Source organism: Eumetopias jubatus, unplaced genomic scaffold (assembly GCF_037043125.1).
Source record: "Eumetopias jubatus isolate StellerSeaLion01/CBP00866 unplaced genomic scaffold, mEumJub1_p1.0 scaffold_4, whole genome shotgun sequence".
Taxonomy (NCBI): Eukaryota; Metazoa; Chordata; class Mammalia; order Carnivora; family Otariidae; genus Eumetopias; species Eumetopias jubatus.
Genome location: NW_028274810.1, coordinates 8,154,918 through 8,177,930, shown reverse-complemented (window position 1 = coordinate 8,177,930; position 23,013 = coordinate 8,154,918). Strand labels below are relative to the sequence as shown.

Sequence of the window (23,013 nt, the reverse complement as noted above, 5' to 3'; positions counted from 1 at the left end):
TGGAAAAAGAGTTCCCAGAAAGACTAAAAACTAGGAATTTCTGTTTGTGATTTCAGAAGTTGAATTATTGCTTTTATGAAGTAACTGAATTTCCATTTTAGGATTATTTTGCCGTCAGGTATCATGACACAGATATGAGTGGCTTAAAATTTATCCTAGCTCATCTTAGTTCATAAATCCGTCAGGTTATTTTTATATAATAAGGAATTGAACTTATGATGAAATTGACCTTTCAGTTCCCTCAGTTAAGGATTCCATTTCTTGACAAAATACAACTAAGTCAAAAGGACATTGAAGCAGAAGGTAGAGTGGTTTAGTGTTGGTATGTAGTACATATAAAGTTGGTGATCTAATTATAAATGGAAGCTAAATTATATTATATTGACTATATAGAGTATCAAATATATATTTAAAATACAGCTAAAATTAGTAAAACATTGAGGACCAGAATGGATATTCAGTGTGTGTACTAGGACCCATGATAATAAGACTTGTTATGCAGATTTTGACCACAAATGAAATAATAGACGTATAATAGTAGGATTTTATACAGCAGACATGTTAAAAATATGATATACTATTGTTATTATCATTAATTATTCACTCCATTAAACATGAACACCAATGATGTGTCAAGCCTTATGCTGGATGCTTACAGATGAAAGTGTGAATAAGAGCTATCCCCTACCTTTGAGAAATTCATAGAATACCAGCGTTATGAGAGGATTCCCTGACTGTCACATTTCATAGAGACCTTGCAAATGCTGATATGAAGTACTGTGATACTGTAGAAAGGAAATGTGCCTAGGATTCAAAAATCCCACGTTCCACTATTTATTATCTCTGAACCTTAGCCAACTCCTCATTTAACTTGCCTAATTCTTAGGTGCTCCATCTGCAAAAAACTGGAACAATAATACCTACCCTATCTTCCTCAGTATGTTGTTATGAGTATAAGTGAAATTTTAAGCAGTCCAGCCTGTGGTTGTTGCAGTCATGCTGGTTCTGATGGTCACTCTCACAGGGCAGCTCTGAGCCTGGGACACTCTTTGCCATGGTATACCCCAAAAGATTACTGTTTGGTTTGTGTGAGTCTTTCACTATTTTTACATATTTAATCTCAACTTCGATCCTTTAATTAAAAGGTACAATCCTAGTGTTGCTTCTTTCCCACTTGGTTATTATATCTCCTGTGTTTTGGTATAGCTGTGCTATAAGTTTTTGGCCGGCTTGTTTAAAAATATCCATTCACTTTTTAGCAATTATTCCAGCTAAATTCATATGATAAGGACTTTGGAATTTCATTTTCATTTGTTGTTGGAATTAGAATTAACATTAATGCAAAATTTGGTAATCCTCCTATATTTCACCTTATTGATGAGCATGGGCCACTGCTAAATAATTTAGCTAGGTTTGTAGGAAACATGGCTGAATCTGTTCATGAAACTGAGTAGTAATTTAGTGTAGTTTCAGACATTATTGTATCTACATGGGAAGCTAGGTTGATATGTTGTTTTAGTTTATTTTGAGGTATAAGGCAGAATTGGTGCCAAACAAGATCTTAGACTTCCAAAATATAGTACTGTTCTTTTTTTTTTTTCTGGGTTTCTAGATTTAAAAAAACAAAAAACAAAAAAACCCTACTGAACATGAATAAAATAATGACTGTTATTTAATTTAATTTACTTCTTATTGAAGTTGGCTAAGGTCTTCCCTAGATCATGTGCTATTATATTTTGGGGGAAATTTTAATGTTTAGATACATATAACATAGTGGACAAAAGATCCATTGGACATGAAGTTTTGGACCTAACTCTTTTTTTCCTTAAAAGGAAGTTAATAGGAGGGAAATAGTTTAAGTTCTTCCCTTACTGTTAGCCTACTGAAACTATAGTCAAATAGTCTGTCCCAGAATATTCCTCATGCTTTTTTATCTTTTGTTGACCTGAGATGCTTATTTTTCCCATCTCTACAGATTCTATCTGGAGGACTCCTTATGACTTGCGAACTAATCTATGCCTTCTTAAAATGTATCTTTCACCATCTTACTATTGACCTTTGTCACATTTGATATTTTATTTGATTTTTTTTTTTTTATTTGTGCATGTCTCTTACCTTTTTACTTAGGCACTAAATTATTTATGGTTTCAACTCAGTTTTTACTTGCTGGCTTAGTTTCCTTTTAGAAATGAAGTACAAAATGTAAACGGGAAATTTAAGATAGAAAATAGAAATTAAGTGCAAGATAGATTGTTAGAAAATTATTTTTTACGATTCTTAAACAAAGGAGCACCTAAGAAATAATGCCCTCAGAAACAAACCAGTGATTTGACCAGCCTAATGGATGGAATTGGTATATAATTTAGGCTTATACATTTTTATTTACCAACTCCTCACAAAGCAGATACATTCTCTTTCTGGTATGTTTTATTTGTGAAGTTATGAATGGCCAATAAGGGAGATATACTTTTTAGTGAGAAGTTTAAAATACTAGTTCCATGCAGCCAATTTCTACTTCCAACTCAGGCGATAATATCATTACAGAAATTATTGTCTAATTTAAAGTTAGCCTTAAGATTAACATTTGAAAACTCCATATGATCACCTCTTAGCACTCATTCTTTGAGAAAGGAAAAACATAAGAAATTCAGATAAAATGACTTCCTCTATGTTTTTATTGCATTGCCATCATCTCAGTTCTTAATGATGTTTGACTTTTATCATTTTAAAAGCATTTATTAAATGCCAAATCATATTTGATCATATACTGACCTTGTCAGTAAACTGGAAAGAAGTTCTCTAACAAAAAATATTGATGAGTTGTTGGTTAATCCTAACCTCCAATCCCATTGAAGAGCTGGTAAAAGCTCTATGTGCGCACAAAGTTATGCATACAATTTCAGAGGCTTCTTGACAGAACACTGTCTTCTTCCAGAGCCTATCACAGAGTTCATGACCCTCAGGTTGAAAATCTCCTGCTTGAGTTCTGCTTTAGTTCTCTAAGACTTATCAGTCAACTCTTCTCACATATTTTGCTTTCAGTAGAACTATTTACAATGTTTTTGGTTTTGTGTTTTTTCTTGGGGGTGATGGGTTGGTGAGAAAGCCCCGATTTTCACGTTTGTATGGGATTAGTTAGAGCTTACAGTGTCTCCCTTGTAGTGCTGAAATTTGGCCACAGCAACCCATGTCATTCCAGCAACTATGGCATGATTCTGTTTGTGGCCTAACAGCATTATAGTTCTTGTTTTACCTTTTCTTTTCTGAGAAAATATAAAAATGTCTAGCATTTTTTGAAAGAGGTGAGAGACCTTGAAACTACCCGTAAAAGGAAAGAAAAATGGCAGCTGAGAGTGGTACTTGTGTGTGAGTCCATCATCCCAGTGGAAGATGACTTTATATTGACCGGAGTTAGGGTGCTCGGTGTGATTAGAAAGAGGTAATAAAAAATACTTTGATGTAGTGCTGTATTCTAGCCTTGAACGAAAATCATGTCATTCAAAAAATAGTATGTAGTGTTGAAATATATGTGTAATGGCCCTATTTTATTCCAACTGATAAATGGGCAATACTAATGAAATTCTTGGTGATTGACAATTTGAATCTCTTCCTTGCTATATATACAGAGGCTATAGGAGAAAAGAGTTTATCTTTAAAACTGGTTTAAGTTTGAAAATATATTGCTTTTTATATATTATGGGATGCTTGAAAAGAAAAGTATATAATCCACACCTAAATCTAATTCAAGATCCGAGCTCTAAAATGTTTTCTTACATATGTGTGTTATGTTAAAAGGACTTTAAAATTGTCCTGACTTAAAAAAAAAAAAATTCTACACAGTACAATTACCTGTCTCATTTTATTTTGGAACAGAACAGAATATGTAATGTGCTTATGTCTAGCTTTGCATTTGTTGCCAGAGGATTACTAGACTCTTGTCAGTATAGTTGGATTTAGCAGTATGTTGACGTACATTATGTATGAGAAACATTTCATGTCAGGATAATAGGAATATTTATAAGGCTCGTATAAGAAAACCAAATGTGGATCTTTTAAAGTCACTGATTTTGCAAAACAGCAACAATAAAAATAAAATGAACATAACTTTACATTATACCCCGTTCTTTCAGGGGAAAAAGCAGCTCTGGTGAACAAACACAAATGGTTTATTGTGCTCATTTGTTTCTTTTGTCATGCTACAGCATTAAAGCTGGGTCCTGAATCATTCAAGTTTGATGGTGCAGTAGAGGCTGTGGCAGTCCGGCAGGCTGAAAAGTATTACATCCTCCGTCCAGAAGTAATTGAAACCTATTGGTACCTGTGGCGATTCACTCACGATCCAAGATATAGGCAGTGGGGCTGGGAAGCAGCACTGGTAAATAAGCCAGTATTTCATTTTATGTGCAAGAGCGTTAAATCAAGCCTTCCCATAGTGCCATATGCCCTCATCCGTGTTACCTCATGTTCAGTAATTGTAGTGCTACTTTCATTTATCTGGTGGGAAGCCTCTGTTACTCAATTTAAGTTTCAAGTTTCTTTTTTTTTAAGATTTTATTTGTTAGGGAGAGGGAGAGCACGAGCAGGGGAGGGAGGGGCAGAGGGAGAGGGATAATTTTACGTAGAGTCCCCCACTGAGCACAGAGCCTGTCCCTGTTGTGGGGCTCCATCCCAGGACCCTGAGATCATGACCTGAGCTGAAGGCAGACGCTCAACTAACTGAGTCACCAGGTGCCCCTTAATTTAAGTTACTTTAGCAGTAGAAGTAAACCTTAGAATCCAGTTTAGTTCTTGATTAAAACTATTTTCCTACTGGTGTTCACTCATTATTCTTTTTGAATAATAAAAAGTCACTTAAAAGGCATTATGGGTTTCAGTATGATTATGCAGTTTCTTTCCTTGCCAGTTAAGGCTTAACCTCTAGAAAACAGAAATCATAAAACTGCCCAGACTCACAGCCTGGGTAGATTACCCACTGTTCACTTCAGCTTGTGTTCCAAGTAATTTCTCAGTGGACCATCATAAGAAGAATCAGTGAATTGTTAAAATTTTTCTAGATTGAAAGACTTTATTTACTTATCTATTTATGAGACATTTTTACTGGTTAGTAAATAAAGAAGGCAAGTGGTTTATTCTTAAAATAGCCTTTCAGAGAACCCCATGGCTATCAGTAACTAGGGAGGAAGAAAAATATTAGTCTTCTCATGAAAGTATAGCGTATTCCCGGGAGTGAGGGAGTATTTTATTCTTTGAGATATACTAATTATGACAAATAGCAGTAATTATGATGAATATTCATATTTCAATTGTTTAACTTAAGCTTGCAACCTAGATAGAATGATGACATTCTAGGTGAGATAAATAGTGTTAGTAAATTTCTTAGGTAAGAACATGCAAGATATGTTTTAGGGCAGAATGTAAACCAATTTATGTAAAAAGAAGGTTTCACAGTGGCAACCAGAGTATAAAGAACATGAACTGAAATAATTACACTTTAAATTCATGTTTCAGAAGTATGCCATGATGAGGAAAGGCAGGGGTGGAGACAAAAAGGAGGATTCACATCTTAAATAGAAGTTGCTTTCTTGTCCATCACAGGCCTCCCTGTTGGGTGTGAAGAAGGTAAAAGGAAGACAGGCTGAGACAGAAGAATAGTATCTTGTATGCCTTCTGTAGCTTTAGCTATTCCATTCGCATCTTCAGACTTCCAAACTTGAGTATATTTGCATGAAAACTTGCCTTCGAGAATGACTCTAAATGGCTTAAAGATTACTCATGCTTCCCTGCTACTTTCGCAGTATCCTTAAACTGCTCTGATAGTTTTCTGGTGGTAGAGACACATGATCATTACACGGAACATGGCATTTAAAAACTCCTGAATTTAAAATACGTTTAAAATATTTAGATATAGAGACGGGGGCCCTGGGTGTCTGTCGGTTCAACAGCCGACTTGATTTCAGCTCAGGTTGTGATCTCAGGGTCCTGGGATTGAGCCCTTTGTTGGGCTCCACGCTCAGTGGGGAGTCTGCTTGGAGATTCTCTCTCCCTCTCTGTCTGCCCCTCCCCTCACACGTGCACACATCCTCTCTCCTCTCTCTCTTAAATCTTTAAAAAAAAATTTAGATAGAGAAAAGTACCAAACTCTTTGGTAAGAAGACTTTTAAAACCCAGCTATAGTAAAAATGGAACTATATAAAAATGAATAGCTTGATTAAATAAAAATTTCCAGTGTTAATTAGCTTTTCATTAGAGAGGAGGAAGGCCAGAAGAGTAAGAAAGGTGGCAAGATTAGGAACAAGAAGCCATGGCAGTAATGATTAAATAACTGTACCTTCATTTGACAGTATCTCAGGGTTAGGTAGAGAAAGAAAAGAACCACATGTGATTCAACTTCTCATGAATGGCTATTTTTGAAGTGATACACCTGCCTAAGCAGGATATTTGCTTGCTTTGAATTAAAAACAGGGTTTTGAATGGGTGCCTTTTGATTCAGTGCATTTTATTTAGAGATGTTCAGAGATAAAAGAAGATATCTAAATTAAGAATTTATCTCCCAGCTGGGCAGTAGAGCACAGTAGTTAATAATAATGTGGAGCAAATTATTACTCTTTGCCTTAGTTTTCCAGTCTGAAGTAGAGCCTATTAAGACAACCTCATGGGTTGTTAGAGATTTAAATGTTAATACATGTGAAGCCTTTAGAAGAGCCTTCAGCATGTAGCAAAAACTTCATAATGGTTAGCTCTTAATATTGTAATTATTGTAGTAGGTACGTGGGTGGGTACTTCCTGCCAGGTGGTACCACCTAACTTGTAATTTAATGTCTATCATACAGTATGTTTGCAGTGAATATTACCTCATTGCTATTACTATGGAGAGCTCCTAGGTAATACTTTTTTAAAGCATGTTTTGTATTGTTTATCCTTAGAAGTGAAAAAATTACCTTTAAAATTTAATTCAAACTGACCTCCCCTCATTTGTCAAAATTAATAAGGCTTTATTGTGCTAGATAGATCTCTAATTCAGTGTGAATAGCCCAAACTTGACTTTCCTAAGTGAGGAAAATGTAAGATGTTTTTAAAAATTAGAGTTTTGGAGAGGGAAGAGTTCCACAGGAAACAGGATACCTCAGTTAATTTTTCCAGTGTGAGAATATTTCCATTTGATAGTAAATCTTATTCTTAACCTATCAAATTCTCATATAGATCTTTGTGAACTTTTGACTGTGGTTTCTTAATTTGTCCTTCAAAACTTGAAATTCTGTGGAACTGATTCTTTTGTCTGATCTCTTTCATAGGCTATTGAAAAGTATTGCCGAGTCAGTGGTGGATTTTCTGGGGTGAAGGATGTGTATTCTTCTACTCCTACACATGATGATGTACAGCAGAGCTTCTTTCTTGCTGAAACGTTAAAGTAAGTAGATGCCTTTAAAAATTGTTTATTGTAGGCTGGTTTTGCTGTATGATCACTACATGATGAATTATGACTATGTGGTATGTTACACCAGATTTTATTACAAGTATCTTATGTCTTAAATTTTTAGCTGCATCTCAAGAAGAATGACTTTAACTATGAGGTAGATATTTTGTCAAATAAGAGTTTAGTACCTTCATTTTGTCCTTGGCTCTGTGGTGTGCATTAGAATCCCCTGGAAGACTCCTGAAAACATACATCACTGGGCCATACCTGCAGAGTTTCTGATTCAGTAGGTCTAGGGTGAAACCTAAGAATTTGCATTTCTGACAAACTCCCAGCTGATACTGGTGATGCCAGTCCTGGGCCCACACCTGAATTTCCTGCTCTGGCTGATGAAATCAGTTCAGAATAATCATGGAGTTTTGAAGGTACTAGAGAGAATATGATCATAGTCATGCATCCTCCCTGTGAGGTTTCCTATAAAGATACACATAAAGGGAAGAGTGGGAAAAAAAGACAGCTATTATTTGAGCTTACTCAGAACTCCAGGGAGAACTCTCTGAACTGACCTGGAAGAAGGTGGAGACCTGAAATGTGTCCACTTCCCTAAGGACCTACAAAGTAAGTATCTTTTGATATACCCTCTCTTAAATTTCGTATATTTTCTGTCTTATCTATACCGAAGGCTTCATAAGCTGTCATTTCATTTGCTCAAAAAAATATTTATTTCCAGGCATTGTTGAGGTTACTTATGGATATATCTGTAGAGAAAAAGGACAAAAATCCCTACCCTCCCACGGTCTACATTCTAGTATACTTGTAGCTGACATTTTGGGACATTAAAATTGAAATGTGCATATCTCAAACTAAGTTTCTTATCGTAAATGGCCATCTTATTCCAGTTTTTCTTTTATATTATCCCTAGCACTCTTCTTTTCCTGTCTTTTCAGCTTCTACATTATAAAGTTATTTCTTTATTCTCTAATATTTCACTAAGTCTTTATGATTCCTGTTACACTGTTTCTTTATTTTGCCCCCTCCTTTCCATATCTCTGACCGGCCCTAAACCAGGCCCTTATTGCCACTGATGGTTTAGAACATCTGCTTGGTAGTCAGCCCCCGGCCTCTGGTCACCCCTTATCCCTTGTTGGATTCACCCTGTGTGATGAGGCTGAAGGCCGTGTGAGACAGAGCACTGGGCGAAAAGGTAAAACCACAGCAGCTTGAGTTATATACTGGCTGTGCCCTAGCTGGATGAGCCTGTCAAAATAAATTTTCTCTGCCTTCTGTTTTCATATCCATAAACTATGGAATTTGACCTAAATTATGTAGGATCTTTTGCCTTTTTTAGACCAGGAAAATTGTAAGGATAGCACAATGAATGTTTGTGTATCCTTCACCTAGATTTACCTATTGCTAACTTTTGCCACACTCCTCTACCCCTGTGTGTATATGTCTGTGTACATGTACACATACACATGGTTTTACTTATTTTTAAAAATTATTTGCACTCTAATTTGAGAGTTAGCAGCAATCTGATACTTAACACAAGAGTTTGGGAGGAAGGGGAATAATCCTACATGATCACAGTGCATTTAGTACATTTGTGAAACTTAACGAGCATACAGTACTGTTGTTTAATACATAACCCACTTTCAGATGTTTCCGTTGTTCTAATAATGTACTCACAACTATTTATTTATGTATTTATATATATATATATTTTTAAAGATTTTATTTATTTGACAGAGAGAGACACAGCGAGAGAGGGAACACAAGCAGGGGGAGTGGGAGAGGGAGAAGCAGGCTCCTGGCTGAGCAGGGAGCCCGATGTGGGGCTCCATCCCAGGATCCTGGGATCATGACCTGAGCCAAAGGCAGACGCTTAACGACTGAGCCACCCAGGCGCCCCACAACTATTTATTTTTAACTCCAGTCTCGGATCCAACAAAGGATCATTTGTTGCATTTGGTTGTCATGTCTCGCTAGTTTTCTTTAACCTAGAGCATAGTGTTCCTGTTTTGCCTCTGTCTTTTATGACACTGACGTAAGTATTCAGGCTAGTTGCTCTGGAGAATGTCCCTCAGTTTAGATATTTGTGATTTGTTTCTTCATGATCGGATTTAGGTTAAACGTTTTGGGCATGAAAGAGGCACGTGATAATAAGTTAGCCCATTACTGGTGACTCTAAGTTTGATCATAAGGTTAGATTTGATTACAGGGTCAGGTAAAGAGTCTTTTTTGTTTTTGTAAGTGATAAGTGATCTGTGGAGTAATAACTCCCTGACTGGGTGAATATCCTCTTTCCAGCAGTCTTTCACCCAGTGTTATTAGCATCTTGCTCAATGAACTGTTACTGTAGTAGTGGTAAAATGCTAATTTGGAGGCTTCTTCGAGTGTTAAAAAGAAATTACTTTATTTTCAATATTCATATACCATTTTCTTGACGTCACTCTCCTCAAAAAGCTACAGCTCAAAAAAGGTTCATCTCTAGCTTCATTTCTCATTTCTTTTACTATAGATTCTATTCTTAAATCAAGCTAATCTATAGTCCAATATATATATGTGTGTGTGTGTGTATATATATATATTCCTTTGCATTTCATTGTCTACTTCATATTTCATTGGCTCTGGTAGGAATGCCTTTACCATTTTTATTACTTCCCCTCTCTTGTTTCTAAATTCAGTTCAGATCTCATCTCTTACAAATTGGCTTTCATAATTCTCAAATTCCTCATCAATATAGACCTTGAGTACTTTTAGTACATGGTACTGCAAACATGTGCCATGCTGCCTTTCCCTTTCCAGTACATATATGGAATATCACCAGATCACCAGTTGACCTTGGTACTTTTCACTGCTGAGTTCAGGAAGAATCCTTTTGAACACAGCATTCTAGGTAACCAGTTACATATCTACATAAATAACTACTATATATTACTATATATATAACTACAATATTCAACTTTCAGAAAAACACGTATACATTTGGATCAATAAAATAGAAAAAAATCAAATAAGAACAGTCATACAGGTAATTATAACAAAATTTAGGCTGAGGAAATTATCACAGTTGAGTACTGCATTCAGCACTGAGCTTCCTGGTAGCTAAAGCAAAAAGGAGCATTTTGTTCAGTGTCATTCTCATCTTTGTAAATTGGGAGAACATGTTACCTTAACAAATGAGACAAAATTTTTTCTTACCACTAAATTATAAGATGACTTAATTTGATAGCTCATTAAAGACTGAACTGTTAGATGAAGCACATAAAAATGCCCTTTTTATAAGTCAAAAAGAGCTGAGTACTGCCAATTTTTCACGGTTCAACCTAATACATAATGGCAATTGTCTTCAAACAGTGATGTTATAGACGATGTCAGACTCTTAATATGACTTATTCTTTATAGAAACTGATGGCATAATATAGAATGTTTGAATCAAGACATTTCTGTGAAGACTAATGTAGGTTTATATTTTTCTTACTATTAAGATAGAGCTTAAAACTCTATAGCAGAATGAAGATTAGTATGATTTCATAGGTTTTTCTCAAATACCAATTAAGGCTTTTGTCAGAAGCTGAGTAACTGTTAACTGAAGTTTGCATATTCTGTCAAGTGGCTCATATTTATTGTTAATTCATTAAGGGGCAATAATCCATACGTTTTAGCTACCAGAGATGGCAACTGATTAGGTTGGCAGTGGCACAGTTAAATGTAAAAGCCTGTGTTCTTGACCTACTTGAGGGCCATTTAACCTCTTACATATTGTCGGGCTGCCATACTGTAGATGGGCTACAGCTGTAGCTAGACGTTTCTCTCCAGAGGATAAGATGCTGTGCCCTCTGTGTCTTTGTTTCCCTCAGTAGTTGCCAGTTTGTTTATTCCTATAGCATATATACTGATGGCACAATAAAAACTATGTAATGAGTAAGGTCGGAGATAGATTAAAACTCTCACATTCTAATAGAGGAAATAAAACACGTGCAGATTTGTAAAAAATGTTAAATATAGTAAGTGCATAAGAGAAATGTTAATAAAGTGAGCGAGTCTTCTGGAGGAGAGTTTGCTTAACCTAGAAAGCATAAAGGAAGAATTCATAGAAGTGGTGGCATTTAAACCAGACTTGAAGGCATGATGAGTAGAGTAGGATGAATTCGTATTTGGGGAGGCAGACAATGAATTATTAAGGATGAGATACAAGCACTCTTTAGTGTAACTGACGGGTGCTAGTATCTTATTAGATGTAGAGCGATTCGGAAAGAAGGAACAGTAAGATACAACATTAAAGTTTTCAGTGTGGGTAACTAAGGATTATGACACCAAGTTGCAAGAAGAAATAGATTTTCAGAAAAGATAATGAGTTACTTTTGACATATGTTCCCAAGAGGCATTTGAAAATATAGATCTGGAGCTCAAAATACAAGTTCATGAAGATTTTTAAGGATGAAGAGAAAAGAAGGCATGTATCTGATCCTTTGAAGATGCCTACATGTAACAAAGGAGGTGTTCCAGGTTAGCCTGGCAGAGTGAACACCTGCATTTATCCTCCACTCTCTCTTGAAAGCCATTAAAATGATTATAGAGGGCTAAGAAGGTGTAAAAAAAGTGAGAAAGAAATCAACAGTGGACAAGAGATGTCAGCAAATTTTTAGAAGATGGAAAACAGAAAGCTAAAGTACCTGCAGCAGAAGGAGTTAATTGAACAAACTGGTGAGCGCTTGAGAACCTTGGAAAGACCCAAGACTGCAGGGTGCGTGGTAGGATTGAAAACTGTAGAATTTTTAAATAAGTTTATATAAGGAGTAGCTAGAGCCCAAGTTCACCCCTGCCTCATCTCTACCATGAATGAAACTAGAGATTTTTTTGTCTGAAGAAGTCAAATGATGGAGGCTGTGGACTTAGGGATGCCAGGCACAGCTGAAAATAGAAGGTTGGAGGGTTCCTTTCTAGGAAATGGATTAGTCTACAAGAAGAAAAACTAGAGATACTGCTACAATGAGGTTCCCTCAACAAAATGGTCACATCCTCCCCCGCCCCGCAATGGTGCAGCCACCAGTAAATGCCAACACGCCTACAGTTTCTAATCAGCTATTAGGGACCTCGCTTTTAAATATTAATGGGAGTACTGACTTAGAAATATTTATCAAACTGGATGTTTATGTGTGTATACTTAAGAGTTTTTAAAGTTTATTTAAAAAACAAAATATGAATACAACAAGGTAATTCAAGAAAATATCCCGGAAGTGAAGGACATGAATTTCCGGATTGAAAGCAGCCATCAGGATTCTAGCACAGTGGATGAAAACAGACCCACACCAAGGCACAATGCTATATTCAGACCCCTTGGGGTAAAAGGAAAGATCAAACAGCCTCCAAAGAGAGGGGGAATAAAAGTCTTGGAATAATGACCTGACATCAGGATGGCTCAGACTCCTCAAAAACAACAGTGAAAGCTAGAAGCAGTGGAGCAGTTCATTCAAAATTATGAGAGAAAATTAATTCCAACTTAGAATTTCAAGTTTTTAGCCATGCAGGGTCTCAAAAGTCTACTTTCTAAGTTAATGCCTTGGAGGATATGTGCTATCAAAACTGAGCATAAACCAAAACAGAAGACATGGGATGTAGGGAACAAGTGAAAGGAAGATCAAGAGGGTTATCAGTCTAGATTGAACGTGACAGAAGGCTCCGGAGGGATTTTCTCAAGATTAAATTTATAGGATGTTTCTATCTGAATATTTTAAAAGATTTAGACAATTGAAGATTTCGGTGTATTATTAGAATAAATACAAGGCAGTCTGCTTTTTAGGTGAGGAGAGGACTTACATAAGAAAAGAAAAGCCCGAATAGCTTTCAGCTCAGGGGGAATTGCTTAACTTGAAGCCTTTTGTTTGGAGTCTGGATTGTTTTACAAAAATAGGTAAATAATATCACTGTGCCACATTTGTCTGGTTGCAAGAAAGAGAAATATGCTCTTTTATAATGGGTTTGTTTTCTCCAAGAATTGTCATTTCATTGGTTTTTAGTGTAATAGGAGCTGATCGAAAACCCCTTATGCTACAAGAATTCCAAGAGACATATCTGTACCTCAGTATCTACATCCATTAACCTAGGTCTAATTCAGCTCTCACCGAATCTCAGCTCAGTTCTGTTGCGTCTCTATTTGAAGGTCTGATAAATTGAGAAAAGTGTATGTGTCGAAGATACATTTCTGTCTGTTTTTCTGAGTTCATTATATTAGACATTAAATGGCTATGGGAAATCACAGGTTAGTTGGAATCATAGTCCTCTTAATAAGTTTGTTATTGAAAGAGAAACACCATAAAGACCAAGTTTACCACCATAGTTTGTATGCTTTCACTGGCAAAATCTCTATAGCAGAAACTATGTTTTGTTTGTCTTTCTGTGAATCTTGCTTGTGTACTTTTTTCCCCCTTCCTGTCTCTTAAAATTCAAACTTTGAATATAATAGCAAAATTCTGGAAAACTATGTAAGAATATGTCAAGGATCTTAGTCAAAGCTATGGAAAAAATTTTATGTACAGGGGTGTTTATTACTATTATAAAAATAGCTATATTATATGTTCAATAATAGTTGGACAGTTAAATAAATTATGGCACATCCACAGTGGATATTATGGACCCGTAGCAGTTACAGACTCTTCATAATAGAATATTAAATAGGCTATTATGTGCACATATACCTATGTATAAATAAAATGTGTAAACATCCTCATGTGTATTTCAACATCAGAAACATTGTTTTTACTTTTGTAATCAGAAAAACAATCTTTTAAATAAATTAAACTGCAACCAAATTTTCCTGCGTCGCATTTAGTTGCTGTTTTTGTGCCTAGAATCAGAGGGAAAGTTTTTTGAGGTGCAAGAATATTTAGAGGTCATTCAGTCCAACAAAACCACCACAATCCATTTCTTCCTCCTACACGCATTCCCAATGCTAAAAGTCTCTTTACAACACACAGAGTATTTTGTCTTAAAGTCTTTTCTTAAGCTTGTCAGTTGATGGGCAGCTAGCTCACTGCCTCAAAAGGCCAAGCCATGCCACTGTTCAAAAGCTTTGTTAGAAAAATCTTTCTTATTTTCAGTTAAAATCTGCTTCACTGTGAGTTCCATTCAGTGATCCATGTTTTGCCCTTTGGACACATACAATCTTCTGCATAAATGTTCACTAAAAATACTTGTATTTGTCAGGCTAATCATTGTAAGTTTGGGTACGGTTCTTTCTATGACAGCAGTCTGCTTGCCTTCTCTGGAACTGAGTACATGGTTTCTGGACTGAACACTGTATTTAAGGTGTGGTTAAACCAGGGCGGGTTACCTGTCCCTTCTGTGGTCATTATGCTCGCATCAATGCAAGATAATACTGTTTTCTATTTTCTGCTAACCCTGTCAATATAGCTTGAAATTTTTCTGTAGGTCTTTTTTTTGGGGGGGGGGGGAATGAACTAAGATAATTATTTTCTCTCATATTTGGAATGATTTTTCTGAAATTTACTTCATTTTATCTTTATCCTTATTAAACTTTATTTTGTCAGGTTTAACATATTCTCATTTGCTGAAATTTTGAACTCTTGAATTTTTCATCTATTTTAGCTATTCTAGCTTTGTGTCACTCACAGATTTAATAAATGTCTTTTCTATATATATCCAATTAATCATATGATACAGACATCTAACCATGTATTCTCAACCAGTACGTATTTACCTGTTTTATCCCAACTCTTTCCCTTAGTAGCTGTGTGACTTTGGACAAGTTACTGAGTTTTCTGCCTCAGTTTTCTCATATGTAACAAGGGAATTAATAACAGTGTTACCTGAAAGAGTTGTGGAGATGAATATAGCGAAGCATTTAGAATTACACCCGGCAGGCACAAAATGCAACGTAGCAGGTGGAAAGTCTCAGGACAGTAGGGCTGGCAGCCGGGGGAAAAAAGCTAGATGTGAAGCAAAGGAGGCCAAGGACAAACTGGAACTCACAAGGACAAATGATCCCATATCTGTTCTCACGACCTCCAGCTTTGATAAGCAGCTAATTTGCAGAAGAAGCTGGCACCTGTTGCCATGGGGCTATCCATGCCTGGCTTAGGAATCGGAAAAATTACTGAGGAGCTCCAACAGGAGCTGCAGGTGCTGCGGGTCCGGCCACCGGCCCACCCTCCAAGGTGAGGCAGGCGATCACTGGTGAGTGTGTAGTGTTCTTAACGGCACATGGCAGCGCTGCACTCGCCTGAAAGCAGAGTGGGGACTGCTTTATTGCAGCCTCCAAATCATGTGCACGCATAGGTTTTTGTAGCCAGCCCTAACTTAGAACCATGCAGAGAAAGTGGTTCTGACAAACGTAGTTCCAGCTCAGCTGTGTTTGACAAAGTACCCAATCACTGCAGGAGACAAGCCCTTCCAGACAGTGAAAGAAATTATAAGCTACTTTATATCCTATAGTATGCAATATCTGTATATAAAAGACCATTTAAAAACTGTTATAAAGCTATAATAAATACAAGTAGTGATACTAGAGTAAATGGAACAGTGGAAGAGTTCAGAAATAGGCCCACTTACATGTGGGAATTTCATCTTTGAAGAAAAGCCATCCAGATCATTGAGGAAAAGTTAGATTAGTTAATAGATGATGTTAGGAAAACTATTCATTAGGAAAGAATCCTGGAAATTCAGCTGGATATCTGGTAGATACCAAAACTGATCTTAATATAGATCATGCTTTAAATATAAAAAGTGAAATAAAATCATGAAAAAAGCTGGAAGTGCTTTTTTCCCAACTCCGGGGGTGAAGATGGCATGGACACAAAACCCAGAAACCACAGAAGAAAAGATAAAACATTTTAGCCACTTGAAAATGGGAAAGATCTACAAGGCAAAAAAAAACCCAAAAAACACTAAAGTAAAAAAAATGTCACACTGGGAAAACATATTTGCAAAACATTTGATAGTCAATGGGTAAACTTCCTTAAATTCTGAAATTAAGGAAAAAATATTAAGTTAAAATAAGTAAAGGCAGTTCACTGAAAATATAGATGGAAAATCCCATAAACACATGAACAATAAATGTTTGATCCACTCAGAGAAATGACATAAAATTAATAACCAGATGCCGTGTTTTACTGTCCACTTAATTCAGACTTGAAAAATTTGTATTCTGGTGTTGGCAAGGATGTAAGGATCTAGTCATTTACACAGGAGGTGAGAATGTTTGTTGTTTGATGTGGGTGGTAGAATCTTTGGGAAAGAACCTATTGAAATACTAAGTTTGCCTTAATTTTGCCCCAGGAGTCCTACTTCTGTTGTAGAACTGCCCTGAAGGTATACTCCCCCAGGTGAGGAAGACAGATGAAGAGATGCTCCTTGCTTCCATGTGGTTGACATTCTTTGCTCCTGTACTGAATAATTAAGTGCTACATACAGCTTGTGCTAGACCACTTTCCCCATGCATTTGATCTGTATCTGCCTGTCTCGCCTTTTCGCTGACATGTCCTTACTCTTGCTGTTCCTTCTGCCTGCAGTGCTCATTCCTTTTTTTTAACCCCTAACAAAATCCTATGACTTTTTCAAGGCCTAGTTCAAAAACACTGTCTGTGAATCCTCTCCAACACTAAGGCGGAATTAATCCATCCTTAGGTATACTCAAGATACTTCCCTTGTCCTGATCGTCTACAGGAAACATTAATACCTTCAGTGTTTAGTTTCATGTTTGGGTGAGAGTATTCACTTAACAAATGTTTGTTGAACTGTACAGAGTTAACAGCTAATTCTTGTCATATTAAAATTAGTTCTGTAAACATCTGTCTCCTCTATATTGTGCAGCTCCTCAAAAATCAAGGCTAATGTTGTTTTTAATGTTTATTTTTTAATTATAAAAATAATGTGTGGATATGGCAAAATGAATTAAATATTAGTATGGAACAGAAAAAATGAAAAAGAAAAGTTTCTCTGTAGTCCACATCCAGTCTCACTTCCCAAAGATAACTGTTATTAAACAGTTCTTGATGTATCCTTTTTAGAAGTTTTCTGGGTATAACCAAACATATAAAAATATATATTTATAATGTATATCCTTTTAATAGCCATTTTTCCCCCTACAGAGGCATAGTATACCTACTGTTCTGAGACTTGCTGTTTTCATTTTACTTTTTATCTAGAAAAGGTTTCCGTATGGACACATAAATCAATGAGGAATATCTCGTTTGTTTAATCAGTACTTTATTGTTAGATACAGAAGTTGGTTTTAGTTTTTTGCTGTTATAAACAATGTTTCAGTGAACACCCTTTTACATATAACTCTGCTTCTTGTATGAATATAAATATTGGCTAGATTCCTAGCAGGAGGGTCAGGGGGCATGTGCATTTGAGTAATGATCATTTTAGAGAGCTAAATTCACAAAACTTCTCATAATAGAAAGCTCTGGAAGTTCGGGGGGGGGAAATGTTTTAGAAAATTAGCTGATCAGAAACGTTAGAATCAAGAGAATATTCTGAGAAGTAACAAAACAGTACTTGATAGGTGAAGTAAGCTTTGAATGATCTGGCTTTTTAAAAGTCAATCTTAGAATAAATCACTTAAATTTTTTTTCTGTAGGTTAAGAACACAGATAAAAAGTCAAACAGAGGGGGCGCCTGGGTGGCTCAGTCGTTAAGCGTCTGCCTTCGGCTCAGGTCATGGTCCCAGGGTCCTGGGATCGAGCCCCGCGTCGGGCTCCCTGCTCTGCGAGAGGCCTGCTTCTCCCTCTCCCACTCCCTCTGCTTGTGTTCCCTCTCTCGCTGTGTCTCTCTCTGTCAAATAAATAAGTAAAATCTTTAAAAAAAAAAAAAAAAGTCAAACAGAGGTTCTTAGGAGATTAATGGGGATAAAAGTTTAGCATTTGCTCACCCTTCCCAACTATCATTTCCTGGGATCCTTAATTCCGCCTCTTTATGTGTATCTGAGCTCTTTGTCCTTATCTACTAAGTAAGTGGTGATCAGAATATAGAAATGATACAGTGTAGTATATGAAATAATTCATCCAACAGATGCTAAAGGGCCTCACATGTGCCTTCTCTGTCTTATGTGCTGGGGATACATCCATGAATATAATAGAGAACAGTCTTGACGTCAAGGAACTTAGAAATTGCGTTCCTACTCTCCTTAACTTATAATTGCTGTATTTTTTGAGTGCCTGCCCATAAAAATAGGCCCTGTGTGTGTATATCATCTGTACTTTCCATTAGTCTCTCCCCTTGCCCTGCTCTATTTTTTTCAGCACTGTTACCACCTGATACATATGTTTGTTTTTTAATCTCTCTCTCCCAGTAAGTAGAATGTAAGCGCATAACTTTGGGAACTTTTCCTCTTAACTACTCTCACCTCCCTAGCACCCAGCACACGGTGTATGAGGCACTCAATAAATATGTGTTACATAAGGGAAGAGTTGGCTGTTTGCCTCTGTATGCTGACGCTCTTAAGTAGTAGTTTGTTTTTCAGCTTTATTGAGATCTAATTGACGTACAATGTTGTGTAAGTATAAGGTGTACAGTGTGATTATTTAATACACTTATATATTGTAGTATGATTACCACCTGCAGTGTTAGCTGACACGTCCATCATGTCACATATTTAACCATTTCTTTTTTGTTGTGAGAGCATTTAAGAGCTCTCTTAGCAGCTTTCAAATATATAATACAGCGTTGTTAACTATAATCACAATGTTATACGTTAGATCCCCAGACTTACCTTCTAGCTGAAAGTTTGTACCCTTTGACTAACATCTCTGCAGTCCCCCCAGCCCCACTCCTCAGCCCCTGGTAATCCCCATTATGCTCTCTGTTTGTACAAGAGTGTGGCCTTTGAAGATTTCACATATGGGTATCATACAGTCTTTGTCTTTTCTGACTTATCTCACTTAGCATAATGCCCTCAAGGTCCATCCATGTTGGAAATGGCAGGATTTCCTTCTTTCTCATGGCCGAATGGTATTCCTGTGTGTGTGTGTTTGTACACACTGTATCTTCTTTCTCCATTCATCTGTTGCTGGACACTTAGGTTGCTTCCATATCTTGGCTACTGTGACAGCTTAGCTAATGGTGCAATAAACACGGGAATGCACATATCTCTTTAAGATCCCAGTCTCATTTCCTATGGATGTATACCCAGAGTAGGATTGCTGGATCATATGGCAGTTCTATTTTTAATTTTTTGAGGATCCTCCATACCGTTTTTCACAGTGGCTGCACCAGTTTGCATTCCCTCCAACAGTGTGCAGTGTTACCCTATTCTCCACATCTCTGCCACTGCTCTCGTCTTTTGATGACAGCCATTTTAACAGGTGTGAGTTGATACCATTGTGATTCTGATTTGCATTTCCCTGATAATTAGTGATGAACCATCTGCATGTGCCTGTATATCTTTTTGGGGAAAAATGTCTATTTAGTTCCTCTGCCCACTTTTTAATTGAACTGTTTCATTTTTGTTATTGACTTGTATGAGTTATTTATATATTTTCTGTGTTAACCCCTTATCATATATATGATTTGCAGATATTTCTCTGATTCAGTAGGTTGTCTTCCATTTTTTATTGTTTCTTTTGTTATGCAGAAGCCTTTTAGCTTGATGTAGTTCCACGTATTTATTTTTGCCTTTGTCATCTGTGCTTTTGGTATCATAACCAAAAAATCATTGCCAAGACACATGTCAAGGAGCTCTTTCTCTTTGTTTTCTTCTAGGACTTTTGCAGTTTCAGGTCTTAAGTAGTTTTTAATCATATTGTTTTGTCGTTTCTAATTGTATTTTTTTAAGTTTTTATTTAAGTAATCTCTACACCCATTGTGGAGCTCGAACTCATGACCCCGAGATCCAGAGTTGCATGCTTTTCCAACTGAGCCAGCCAGGTGCCCCTCTAATTGTATTTTTAAGGCGTTCCTGATCATCCTATATAAAATTTCAGATTGCTCCCTTTTTTCCCTTTCATTTCCCCTTACTTTAACTTTTCTCCATAGCACCCAACTTCTAACATACTATATCATTTCCATAGGCTTTCCCCAACTTAAGAGTATAAATTTCATGAGGGCAATGAGTTTTGTATATTTTAGTTATTGTTGTATCTCCAGTATCTATGGTGGGAACACACATATTTGTTTCAGAATTAAGTATTTGTTGAATGAAGGGATTGAATTATTTGATTCCAAGAGAGACAGCTGAAAAACAGCAATTTTATAAGATATTACAAAAATGGGAGCAGGAGGGAGAAGAGAATAATAGAACTATTTTATTTATTGGTTGAGGCTCTGGGCTTGAACTCAGAATTCAGTTTGTGCTGGAAGATCATTACCAGTGAATGGGTGAGGGAATTAATGAAGTAAGAAGAAAAGGCCCAAGGCAAGCTGTGAAAAGTGAGGGAGTCAGGACAATGAATTCTTTTCAGTAGAGTCAAAGGTTCAGATGCCCACATGCAGGAGAAAAGCAGAAACAGTGCCAACTAACTCGTGTTGGAAGTTAGATAAAGTTGGTAAACCCAGGGCAGTGGTTCTTAAGCTTGAGCTTGTATCAGAATCACCTGGAAAGCTTGGTAAAACACAAGATGGCTGGATTCCATCACCAGAGATTCTGATTAGTACGTCTCGAGTGGGGTCTAAGAATCTACATTTACAACAAGTGCCCAGGTGATGCTGATGCTGCTGGTCTTTGAGGAGCCTCTGAACACCTGTGAGTCAGTGCACCGTTTATGGGTCGAAGAATTACCTGTGCTGACGAGGGATAGCCAGTATACCATGCGGTCGGGGGGGCCAATCATTGCTCTTAGCTGCTGTGTTTGTGTTGTCCAGGCTCCTCAGATGGTACACTAGAGGACCAAAGCCATGGTCTGCACGGTTTTCAGTTTCTCTCAGGACTTACCACAGTGCACAGTGCAGTCCAGGTGTTAGATGGTAGGGACACACATACACAGGGTGAATTCCCTGGCACTATTTAATAGAAGCGTTTTTTCAGTTTCGAGCCTGTGTTACTTTGAAGTATCCTTGCCATTGTTTTTTTGCTGCAGTAGAGGGAGCCACAACCCAAATTGTATTTATGTAGCAGTAACACATAATAGGGTTACTTCCCTTTCCATCCTTTTCCTTTAGTCTTTTTTTTTTTTAATTTTAAAAATCCACTTTAATGAAGTATCTTAAGCGTGCAGTTCGTGGTCTTTGGGCAAGCAGATAAGCCTGGGCGACGACCACCCCAGTTACTATGGAACACTTTAATTCCTGCTCTTGCGGTGATTTCCACCCCACCCCCAAGTGCAGAGCTGCTTTTGGTCACTACAGGTCGCCTGCCTAGAACCTCCTGGAACTGGAATCGTGCAGTATGCGCTTGTTTTTGTCTGCCATTTTCTTCAGCATAATGTTTTTTAGATTAATCAGTGTGGTTGCATGTATCCATAGTTCACTTTTTCCTACTGATAAGTAGTGTCCCATATCCATGTTCTGTGTATTTATTCTCTTTCTGATGGCATGAGTCTTGTGCTTTTGAAAGGAATTGGGGAGAAAAGGGATTATGTTTGTTTACCATTTGACTACATGTAAGTACCGTGCTCTTAATTTTTTCTTTCTAGGAAGTTTTTAATTCTTCCCTTAAAAGTAATAGTACCTAATTTGCTATTATCAAATAAATAGTGACTACCAAATAATTTGCTATTATTAAATAAAATTTTAAATGTTTCTGATCTGGCTGCTTCTTAGAGATGGCATGGATGAAACCATAGCAGCCAAAATTTGTGGCAACAGTCTTCCTCTCAAAACTTAAGTAAATATTGTTGCCTAAAGTTTGTTATTCAAAGTTTGTTCTGATTTTTTTAAAAAAATTCTGGTGAGACTTCCAGTTTTCCCTTTGCAAACAATTTTACTGATCAAGTTTTTCTTGATACTTAGCTAGGTTTGCTAATTAGCTGTTCTTTCTAGAGGGACTATTTCAGTATGATAAAGAAAACTAGTAATACATGAAGAGGGTAATAGACCTGTGATCAAGAAATACACCAAAATGCTAACTGTACTGTCTAGGAGGTGAGGATGTATGGGTTTCACTGTAAAATTCTTTCAAAGTTTCTGAGGTTTGAAGGTTTTATAGTAAAATATTAGGGTAGGGGAGGAAGGGAAAGCTAGTGAATTGTTGCAGGACAGACATTGTTCCTGAATGTTGCTCTCCTGTCCTCCAGTAGTGCTGGTTCTCCTTTTTATAGCAACCCTGTTACCTGCCTATTCCCATAAAGTTATTCTCAGTATGAGCAAATGAAAGCAGAGTTAGCCAGCTACCAGACTGTTAAAGCTAAGCCCCTAGTGAACAAGGATTTGAAGTAGGTTCAAAGACAGTTGTGATCATGGTTTTGTCAGTAAAGTATCAAGAGTCGTATGACTTTTAAGTTTGTAGGCCAAAGTGTCCAAGTAATATATTTGGGAGAGAGGGAGGAATCAGTGAGATCATTGGAGTAAGGATTCTTAGCCAAGGAAAAAACAGTTCAGGAGGGAAGACTGGAAAAACCAAGCCACTGTTCCCTTCCATTTATCTTTCATCTTTTATCTTGTCTGTAACTGGATCCTAAAGTTAACCTCCTGCCATGAGAGAA

At 36.9% G+C, this 23,013-nt stretch overlaps 1 protein-coding gene across 4 annotated transcripts in view; it reads left to right on the top strand.

The window, feature by feature from the left end:
* Positions 1-23,013, top strand: part of MAN1A2 (mannosidase alpha class 1A member 2) — a 221,488-nt gene that overhangs the window by 160,438 nt on the left and 38,037 nt on the right. For 3 of the 4 annotated variants that reach the window (XM_028101951.2, XM_028101950.2, XM_028101953.2), the window contains exons 11-12: positions 4,203-4,375; positions 7,293-7,408. In XM_028101951.2, coding sequence (XP_027957752.1) covers positions 4,203-4,375; positions 7,293-7,408 — 289 coding nt within the window. The remainder of the gene's footprint in view (positions 1-4,202; positions 4,376-7,292; positions 7,409-23,013) is intronic. The other variant, XM_028101952.2, reaches the window with a different exon arrangement.